The 9992-nt window shown below is 40.5% G+C and overlaps 1 protein-coding gene across 1 annotated transcript in view; it reads left to right on the forward strand.

Moving 5' to 3' along the window:
- LOC104539669 (PDZ and LIM domain protein 5-like) overlaps positions 1–9992 on the forward strand; it is a gene marked incomplete at its 5' end in the record, with an annotated part of 39455 nt that overhangs the window by 9625 nt on the left and 19838 nt on the right. Inside the window, one exon of the mRNA XM_010183256.1 lies at positions 4296–4480. Within this exon, the coding sequence (XP_010181558.1) occupies positions 4296–4480 (185 nt within the window). The remainder of the gene's footprint in view (positions 1–4295; positions 4481–9992) is intronic.

Genomic DNA, 9992 nt, shown 5'->3' on the forward strand with positions numbered 1-9992 from the left:
CAGCAGGATTTTCCAGTGCAAATTTCTTAAAAATGCCTCAGACTTTAGGAAGGGAGGAGTGCAGATGCAAGTATCCCTGAGTGGTCTCTGAAAAACTGGTGTTCATTTCACGTGTGACCTGGACCCTCTTTCTTGTCCATTGTCCATCATCCCTCTGTAGCAGCCAAGAAGCTCTCAGTACCATGTTCAGCTATGGCACGGTCATCTGGCAAATTAATTTTTCTCCCTCTTCTCCCATCAAAAACCAGGGTGTAATACAGTGTTTGGTGAGGAATATGAGAAGGAATACCAGAGGAATTATTACTTGGGTTTTAGTCTATTTTTGTGTATTTCCACAGTGCTTTGTTGATCAGGAAGGGGTAAGTCTGAGGAGCCTGTTGTGAGCTCTGGATCACATCTGCACTGGCATTGGAGCCCTCTCTGTGTCCCCCCAGGTCTCAATTAGCCCCCCCCCCAAAAAAAAAAGTTCTTTCTTTTCCATACATGCCCATATTCTGATAGAATAGGGCTGCATGATGTGGTAGGAGTGGTTCTCCATGGAAATTCATGTGTGAGATAGCATGTGTCTAAGAGAGGTGTCTTCAGCTCACTTCTTTGCTTGACGTATTTATTGGGCTGTTTTTTATAATCTCTCTTTACCTTGCAACCCGCTTCCAGGATTATTTTGATTAATCTTCCCATAACTTAATAATTAAACACATTGTGGGTTTTCAGGACATGAGACTTCGAGTCAGGCCCATGTTCCACCCTTTCTTCATTCTTGCAGTGTTGAAAGCACTTGCCCAAAGCATTTATGCCCTGCAAGCAATATAGTCTTTTTAAAAATGGATGTGACTCTTGGTCACATTAGTTTTCATCATGGAAAACTTCAAGTTCTGCTGTAAGTATTTATCAGGTGGAGGAGGAATCAGGTAAGAGGTATGAAACAGAGTTAAAAGGCTAACGCTCGATTTAGAAGGTAGGCTTGTCATTAATAACAGTACAAGTGTTTTGACATCAAAATGTGCTTCACCTGAACCTGATCTATGAGTGTCATCTGGGAAGTCTGAGAAAGCTACTCAAGTGGAACTTAGTAAATATGTAAGTTTTAGCATTCCTCTTTCAGTTTTCTAATGACAACATTGAAAAGCAGATGGGAGCTCTCTGCCATAATATAGAAATTTTCTTGAATTTCTGTGTATATTTTTGTCTTTTCAAACCATATATTTTCTAGGTGATAAATCTAGAGTCATCACTGCACAATATCCTAAGCAGTTACAAAATAATAGTATGGCTAATTGTGGGTATTGTACAGCCAGTTTGTAGAAGGTGAGTGCACTTCTGAAAAGTTATATAGCTATATTTACAAAGATGGATAAAAATAATTGGAGCTTGAGTATTTCTCAGAGTAGAACATAAAGTAAAATGTTGAGGAACTAAGAAGTTTAGCACTTAAAAGGCTGAGCATCTCCAGGGTGCAGCACTTCTTTGAAAGTGAGGCAAAGATGGATCTATCTTCCTATGGAGAACATCGCACGTGTGCTCCCAGACAACTGTGTGAGTAGAGGCTGTAATTCAGGAAAACTTGTATGCGCTATTTCCTGCAGTCCAATGTAGGTGGGCAATATCCCACTGGAGAGACTTGCCAAGCTGCAGTAGCAGCCTGGCTGTTAAATTGACAGCTGTGGTGCCAGCTTGAGTTTATTCAACTCTTGCTTGAAAGAACCAGGCACAAAGTACAACGGGTGTCCAAGACCTGTCAGAATTTTAACCCTGAGGCAAATGTGATCCCCTCTGTCATAGTGATGGCTTCAAGCTTTTCCCTGGGGAAGCTTCCCCTGAGATAGGCTCCTGCACATAATCCACCGGAGGTGGTCAAAAGCCAGAGATGGGTTGATAGCTGGGTTTATCATTGTCTTTTAGTTTGGGGTCATTAAGATTCACTTTTCCAGTCTTTCAGTTTTCTAAATGAAAGCCTAAGTGTCTCCAGTAATCTGTTTCTTCAGGAACTAGCATGCCATCTCATTCTCAAACCTCAGCATTAAACCATGAAAATGGCAATGGTGCAGGTACAAATTGACATTACATCTAGCCTCGTGGCAAGTGTCAGTGCACTTATACCACTTATACCTATACCTACTGTAAAGCTGCAGTTTGCCAGCAGCACGGCTCAGAAATTTCTACATTTTTCTGTCCTTCTGGCTGAAGGATACCCTTTTTGCTTGTCTTGCATCCATTTTTGCTCTCTAAGTAGCCTCTTCTGTGTCGAGACAGCTGCTGGCTCAGCAGGATTTTCTTACTTATGACAGATGATTTATATGATTTATGATTTATATGTTTCAGACAAAGGCAGTAAAGAGGTGCTAGACTTGAAAAGTGATTTGACAAGTGGTGAGGAGTCTTTTGGATGGAGAAGGAAGAAACTTGAGGGTTTTTTGGGTGTTTTTTAAGGACTAAAAGAACTTCAGGAATTCTTAAAATTGTAATGGGTCTCTGGCCTGGAGCCGGTTTGATGGGTTACGTGTCAAATGTACTCAGCAGTACAGAAGGACATTTCTGTTACACTAAGGTTGTACACACATGGTTTTTTTATAGTGGAAGTCAGTCCTAAACGACCTTGTCTTCAACTGCTGAGTCTGCTACTTCATCTCAGAGGATGTCTTCCTATCCGTTTTCTTTCAGTCTGCAGCAGCACTTTTATGCTGTGTATGCTCCACTGCCTCAAAATCTGTTGTTAAAAAGACTTGTATCCTAAGCCTTTTTAAGGAGTCTAATGTGTACCTTAAATGCCACCATTTGCACTGTACAAATGTCTTTAAACATCTTTTAACATTTGAACATAACAGAATGCAAAGTCTCGCTTTGTGCTTCGCTGGGCTTGTGCACACTGCATATAGGAAAATCCATCAGCATGTCAGTTCGGCACAGCTATCGCTCTTAGCAAAAGCCTACGAATTAAATGTTACTCATTAAACTCGGGATTCAGAATGTGATTTTTTTTTTTTTATTATTTAACCCAGAAAAAGATTCTTAATACCTCAATTATTAACCCTGTAAATCTACAGACAAAAAAAAAATCAAGTTTATGAACTTGCGTTTTGGCTTTGTGGAGAGTTCAAGTTCCTGCATGTTGCAAGGCAATATTGTGCATGTGCAATACTTGTAAAGTAAAAATAGCTCAAGGATTTTTACTTTACAAACTTGGCACAGTCTGTAATTCTGTGAATGACCCTGGTGAAATATGCATGATGCACGTGTGCTATAAATTTGTTTTTATTTAGTAGAGGAAGTAATACAAGGCTTCTAATTGTTAACTGATGGCTTTCCAGATTGCACAAAAGATGTATTTAGAATTCTTTTGACTGTATTTCACAACATTGTTGAGTTTTTTTCCTGTATTTGTGAGCCTCTTAGTTTGTAAATGACCTTCATTAGCAATTAGTCCTCTACTTTGAAGATTTTTTTAAATTAAAGTATTTGTTTTCATCTTCCCAAAGGCAAATATCCATTATCTAAATAGTGTTACACTGCATAAAAAATTTGTTATGATAAATTTGTCATTCTTGAACAGCCTCTGGAAATGACAAATGAAAAATTTGCTTGTTGGTAATGTAATTAGTGGCTAACTACACTCTACATGACACTCTACATGAATTGTGATTAAGTGCAGTTTTCATTGTGCGTATTTTTAAATAGCTAAAGGAGTTACGCTAACCCTTAGAATACAAAAGCACCTGTAAACCTCTCTAAAGAGGCAATACAAAATATTGTGTGTGTTGTTTCATGAATAAAGAAACTTACAGCTCTTTTAAAATACTTAATCATTTGGGGGAGCAGCGGCCCATAGAAGGAAATTACATTTAATTTGATGTTTTGCATTTAGATTGATGATTGTTATTAAGATCTACAAGTGTAATCTGATGATATGAGCATTTGCCTACTCCCCAAGGGGAAAAGAAAGGTATTGAAAAAGTATGGGAGTTTACCAGATTTACGGTAAGGATTCTGCTTTAACTTGTGTCACACCAACACTAAATTATTTAAAATGGAACTTGTAAAGCGATTTAGTTGTCTAGATTGACTTTTGGCAGAAATTATTCAAGTGTCTAGTTTTTAAAAAGTTGCTTAAAAATGTAACTTCCACAGTGTTGCCCTGAGGTGATCACCCCAGCATCAGTGATGACAGAGTAGTGGGTGCTGCTCTGTTGCACCAGGGTGCAGGGACGTCGCTCCACATCTCCATTTCACCAACACCTTCACCAGCTCTTGTTCTGGCCAGAAATGCATTTTATTTTTCCCCTCTTATTTCTGCACAGCAATTCGTTGGAGGCTCCCCAACCAGCTGCTTTCACAGCCTCCTCAGCAAGAAGCATGCCCGCCCACCAGGAAAACACGGAGGTGAGACCTGCTCCGGCCAGCACCGTGTCAGCCGCAGCACTCAAGCCAACGGGACCCCCAGGTGCCACCAAGACCTTGGGCTGGCAGCCTACAAACCAAGCAGGTAAGTGAAGCCTTTCTGGAGGCTTTTTCTTGTTCGCTGAAAGACGTTTGCATAGCTCGGGAAAATAAACTTGTTGTAAAAACAACAGCCTTCAAATGGTTATTTGTATTTTTTGAGTGCAGGCCAATTTGTTTAGAAAAGAGGAGAAGAAAAACAGCTTTAGTAGTTTTAGTAAACGAGTAGCATGTTGTAAGTAGCCTCGCAGATGTATTTGTTTTCAGAAACAAGCAGAATCAGATGTCTTTGACCTCTACTAAAAGCATGTATACCAGTCAAAAAAAAAAAAAAAATAAATATACACACACAACTCAGAGTTTCAACTTGGTGCTTCCCATGTGACTGTAAATTCAACAGAGCATATGCCATGCCATGTTAAGAGTGGCAGTATCAACAGACATGTGTTTTCTGACTGCTTTTTCCTGAAGTAGATGTTAATTTAAAAAAACCAAACAACAAACAAACTAGAAAACTCACCAAATTAAACCATTGGAGTGGGTTTGTATTTGGCATTTGTAGGTTTTGTGTGGAAGGTTCCAGGGTATTGCATGGGTTTGTGATACGGAGATTTGTTTAAAGATAGGTTCTTGCAAGAACAATTTAAATAGCTGCTACCTGTGAATGTAGTTTGGTAATTCTTATGGCTTTAAACTAGTACCAGAATGTTTTATGTCAGGAAAGCATCCCATTTTCTTTATGGACGCTCCTATGTTATAACCATAGATGCCATATGTGTAATTGTGTACTTGCATTTTCATAATATTACATGAAGTAATTCGGGTTATTTTCTTCATGTAACTTGTTTCTTAAATTGAATCAATCTTTGGTGCTGGGCTAAACTCGAGTAGCAGTTTCAAAGGATCTGGGAAATCTGTATTACTCATTAAACTTAACTGTAGATGTTTCATGCAAGAATAAGGTGAATATTCTTGACTTTTCTTCTGATAAGATCTAAGGTGCTAAATAGCGTTTTTGTTTGGTTGGAGGTTTAGTTTGGGTGGTTTTGTTTGTGGTGTTTTGGTTTGATTTGTTTTTTTTGGTTTTGTTGGTTTTTTTGGTGTTTTTTTTTAAGTTTAGCAATTATTTTTTCGTTAAAGGTTTTTCCTCTTTACAAGTATGCCCAGTCCAGAAATGGAGCTATGGAGGCCCTGGCATAAAAATAAAGATAAAATGTGCGGTGTTAATGCCATATGTTTTATAAAGGCTTTGGCACATCTGGCTAAATTACTGTTCTGCCTGGTAAAAAATATGTATTTTGTTTTGGACATGCAGTTCTGCTAGCAAGCCTCAAGATGGCAATACACTGTCACTTCTATACTTCCTTGTCAAATATCACATATATTCTTAAGGACAAGGTAAAGACTTATTTAAATTTTATATCAGTTTAATTCTAGCATTGTTTTACTACTTGGAGTTAGCTTATCATTAGAAGAAAAAAAACCCCAACCAACTGCTTTTAAAGTTACATTTTTGGTGGCATATGTACCTAAGGCAAATGTTTGTGAAAATGATAATCCTGCATTCTTGTAAGTGACTGATTGTGCTCCATGTTTGACATAACTCTCTTTCTGTCTCACCAAGTGATAAATTTGCTTCACTTGCACAGAAACCACCTGTCAGCTTGGGGTTTTGGTAGTACCACACCCCTTCGCAGTATGTTGGTAGGTGTTTCACTGCTAAATCCTACTAACATGCTTTAGTTTTAATATGTCTAATGTTTGAAAAACAAATATATTTTTTTTAACGACAGACACATGAAGGAGAAAGATTTAGGAGGATTAATTCAATTTCACTTGATTCCATGCTGCTTTGAAAATCTATACCCCATGCTCTTGGATAATGTGAAAATCTTTTTTTTCACATTATAGAGGTACCAAGTAGGTAGGTGAGGGGGAAAGTCAGCCAGAGAGTTTTTGGTTATGTTCCAGAATAGCTTACCAAAAAATTATGAAATTCGTACTGATAGAGAAGCTGGTGGAAGGCAGTGGTGGTGAGGATGTCAGCTCTGTGCTGTCTTCCTGTAGTGACCTGGGATATGGTGCTTAACTTCCAAAGCAGCAGAGTCATCACCTCCTCCAAAAATATTGGGGGAGTCAGAAATAATATCTGTAGGAGAAGCCGGCATTGAAAACTCACAGTTTCTTAAAATGGGGAAGAGCAAAAATAAAAATACCCGAGGTTTTGCGTTACCTGAGCTTACTCAATAAGGCTGAAAGCAGCAGTCTGACAGGTAGAGCTGTTTCAATAGTTGAGTGTTTTGATAAAATTAATCAGATCTTGAAGAAAACAACTGTAAGTGTTTCAGGGCATGTTTGGACTTCAGTCATTAATTCTGCTGTTTGTTTGCAGTCTGTGAGTGTAAAGTTGTCTTTAAAGTAAAAGTTGGTCTTCACAGGCCAAACAAAATTTGGCATCATAGGCCTGACAAAATTTTAAACAAACTCCTCCCTTTGAGCCTGATTGATTTCATAGTTGAAGTCTGGCTTAGGAAATAATTAGAAGGAAGATATAATCTTATGTAAATGTGTATATCAGTGTGCTATTAATAGAAGAAACTTATTTGGAGTACAGTTTTGCAGCTCTAATATCACTCACCCTTCTAATGAATATTGTATATAACACCACGTTGTTTCCATAGCAAAGCAGACGTGTCACAGGATGTTGTAAGTGTCTGGGGAAGCTGTAATCTGCTGTTTGATGGCACGGCATGAATATTACCAGTGATTTTACTTATTAAGACATCTGACTACACAGATAAGTCATTTGGTCAGACAGCATCTTTTAGTTTACTAGCTGGGATCTCACTTTCTTGGATAGGCCACCAGAGAATGCCCCTTTTTTATTATTTTTTTAATTAAAAGTAGCACTTTTTTTTTTGTTCCAGTTTAGAGTTTGGGGGTTTTTTGTTTTATTTATTTTTTTTTATTTTGAGATTGTGCAGAGATGCCAGAAGGTGTCAGAGGGCTTTTGTTGGAACTGAGGTATGATCTCTGTTGATCTCTGCTTCACAACCTGGCAAGAAAAAGGTGTGGAGGAAAAAGATGGTCTAAAATGAGTGGCTGAGATAGTGGACCTGCAGAAGCTTGAGGCACTGGGTTCCTCTGAACATAAGTCAATCAGGACCCAAGTGATCTTACAGTGAGAGCACCCTTGGGGCTGAACTGTCCTCATCTGCCGGCACTCACATGATACCCACAAACACTGGTGACCCACTGGGAAGGTAACAAAGGTTTTATCCCTCTCTGAAATAAAATCCTCATGTTACAGGATTCCTCAGTGGTTTGGTAGGGAAAATGAGGAATGGCTGCCTTGCGCTTTCTTATAAGGCAAGGGTAAGAAGCTGGGTAAGCAGGATAAAAGCCTGGCTTGTCAAACAAATAAACAAAAAGCTCTGATTGTTAGCACATTGGCTGCACAAGGAATTGAAGCTGGGGGCAGGTGGAGGGTGTACACATGTGCAGTGGTAGCATCTGTCTGGGCTGGTGAGGCCGCACCTCGAGTGCTGTGTTCAGTTCTGGGCCCCTCACTATAAGAAGGATGTTGAGATTCTGGAGCGTGTTCAGAGAAGAGCCACAAGGATGGTGAGGGGTCTGGAGAGCAAGCCTTATGAGGAGCGGCTGAGGGAACTGGGCTTGTTTAGCCTGGAGAAGAGAAGGCTGAGGGGAGACCTCATCACCAGCTACAACTACCTCAAGGGAGCTTGTAGAGAGGTGGGTGCTGGTCTCTTCTTCCAGGTGATGGAGGATAGAACAAGGGGAAACGGCACCAAGCTGTGCCAAGGGAGGTTCAGGTTAGAGATAAAGAAGAAGTTCTTTACTGAGAGGGTTGTCAGAAGCTGGAACAGGCTGCCCAGGGAGGTGGTGGAGTCACCATCCCTGGATGTATTTAAAGAGCAGGTAGACGAGGTACTTAGTGATATGGTTTAGGGAGTAGACAGGAGCGGTTGGACGTGATGATCTCGGAGGTCTTTTCCAACCGAGCGATTCTGTGATTCTGTGTGATTTGCTCTCAGCCTCTCTTGTCTGTATTGTTGATTTTTTTCAGTTGTTGAAATAAGTCAAATTGTGGCTGTTACTTTGTGTTGTGTACAGGCTAGAATGTATAGTATTTCTCACTTAATTTTTGTTGAGCTATGATGTTCTGTTCACCCACCAGAGGGAGAAGCTTTTTACAAAATAGTATTCAATTTTAAAAACAATTGCCCACAGCATCCCAGCTACATCACAGTGAGTTATGTTACTATTTGATAGCTAACTTTTACCCCATGCTTACATAGCATTGCTCACCCTGCAGAAACCCCACAGCATTTTCCAAACTCGGTACCATGTGCAAGCATATGATGCACACACAGGAGTGGTTTTCCCCCGCCACTGCCACACAGTGACTTCTTGGGTGAAACCTAACAGCTGCCTGTCAGCACACTGTAACACTCCACGGCATCTTGAAAGGAAGTGTGAATAGCACCATGGCAAATTGAAACTGCTGGGACGATTTAAGAAAGTATAATTACCCAATAAGTGCAGTTACACAAACTGGAGTTTGGCCAGGAGACTAACTATTCTTGTGGAAAGTGCAGCAATGGTCAGAAGCAGTTGGGACTTCCAGCATTGCAGTTCTCACATGAAATTGCCTCCTCTTTCTTGGCATTTTCAAAACGCTGTTGTGGGAGGGGGAGCTGCGGGTGCAGCGGGGACCAGAGAGGCTGGGCCCCAGACACAGCCCTGCCAGCACCACATCCTGCCTTCCCACACAGGAGCTGGGCAGGCAGCATTCTGCTTCACTCATAGGGGGCCCGTGGTGAGCTGGTACAGCTGGTGGCCAGAAAAGCTGATTTGGAAAGGTTTCCACTGCAGTCAATGACCTTCATTCCTTCTGAGTTTGTCAGCTGAGTATGAGGATGGGATGGGGAGGGTTTGTGATAGAAGAGTCTGAAGCTTGCAGTTTTAAGCGACCAGTTACCCTGTGTGCGAACGTCCTTATTCCCAGGGTCTCTCTCTCAGCCTGATACCACTGGGATATATAATCCCTTTCCAGTAGAGCTGCTCGGGAATGTCAGCATATTCTGCAATACCCACAACTGTCAGTTGCCTAATCCCGAGCCAGCACATGTGGTAAGCACATGCTCCCTGCAGCAGAGGGAACACGCTTGGAAGCTGACTGTAGGCTCTCTGGGCAACTTTGTTTGAAAAATTCTGCTATTCTTTGTAGTTGTCTTTGTGTGTTTGGTAGACTTGCATTTACTGTCTCTGGAGTTATCCTTAGTGTGCTGTCTTGCTGCATTTTTTTCTATATCCCATTCCCTTGATAATACTAGAACTTTAAAATCAGAAGAAAATACAAGCCTGCTCGTAGGTGTGATTTGATATCTTGTCATGCATATACTGACAGTTTGAGTCTTTGTCTCCTTCCTTGCTACTTACACTGTAGAGATTTGCTAAGGAAAATGGGGTAAAAATGGATCAGACTGGGGAGTTTGGCCATAAGGTCAAGCAGTATGAAGCTGGGGAAAGGGAAA

Source organism: Mesitornis unicolor, unplaced genomic scaffold (assembly GCF_000695765.1).
Source record: "Mesitornis unicolor isolate BGI_N332 unplaced genomic scaffold, ASM69576v1 scaffold16954, whole genome shotgun sequence".
Lineage (NCBI taxonomy): Eukaryota > Metazoa > Chordata > Aves > Mesitornithiformes > Mesitornithidae > Mesitornis > Mesitornis unicolor.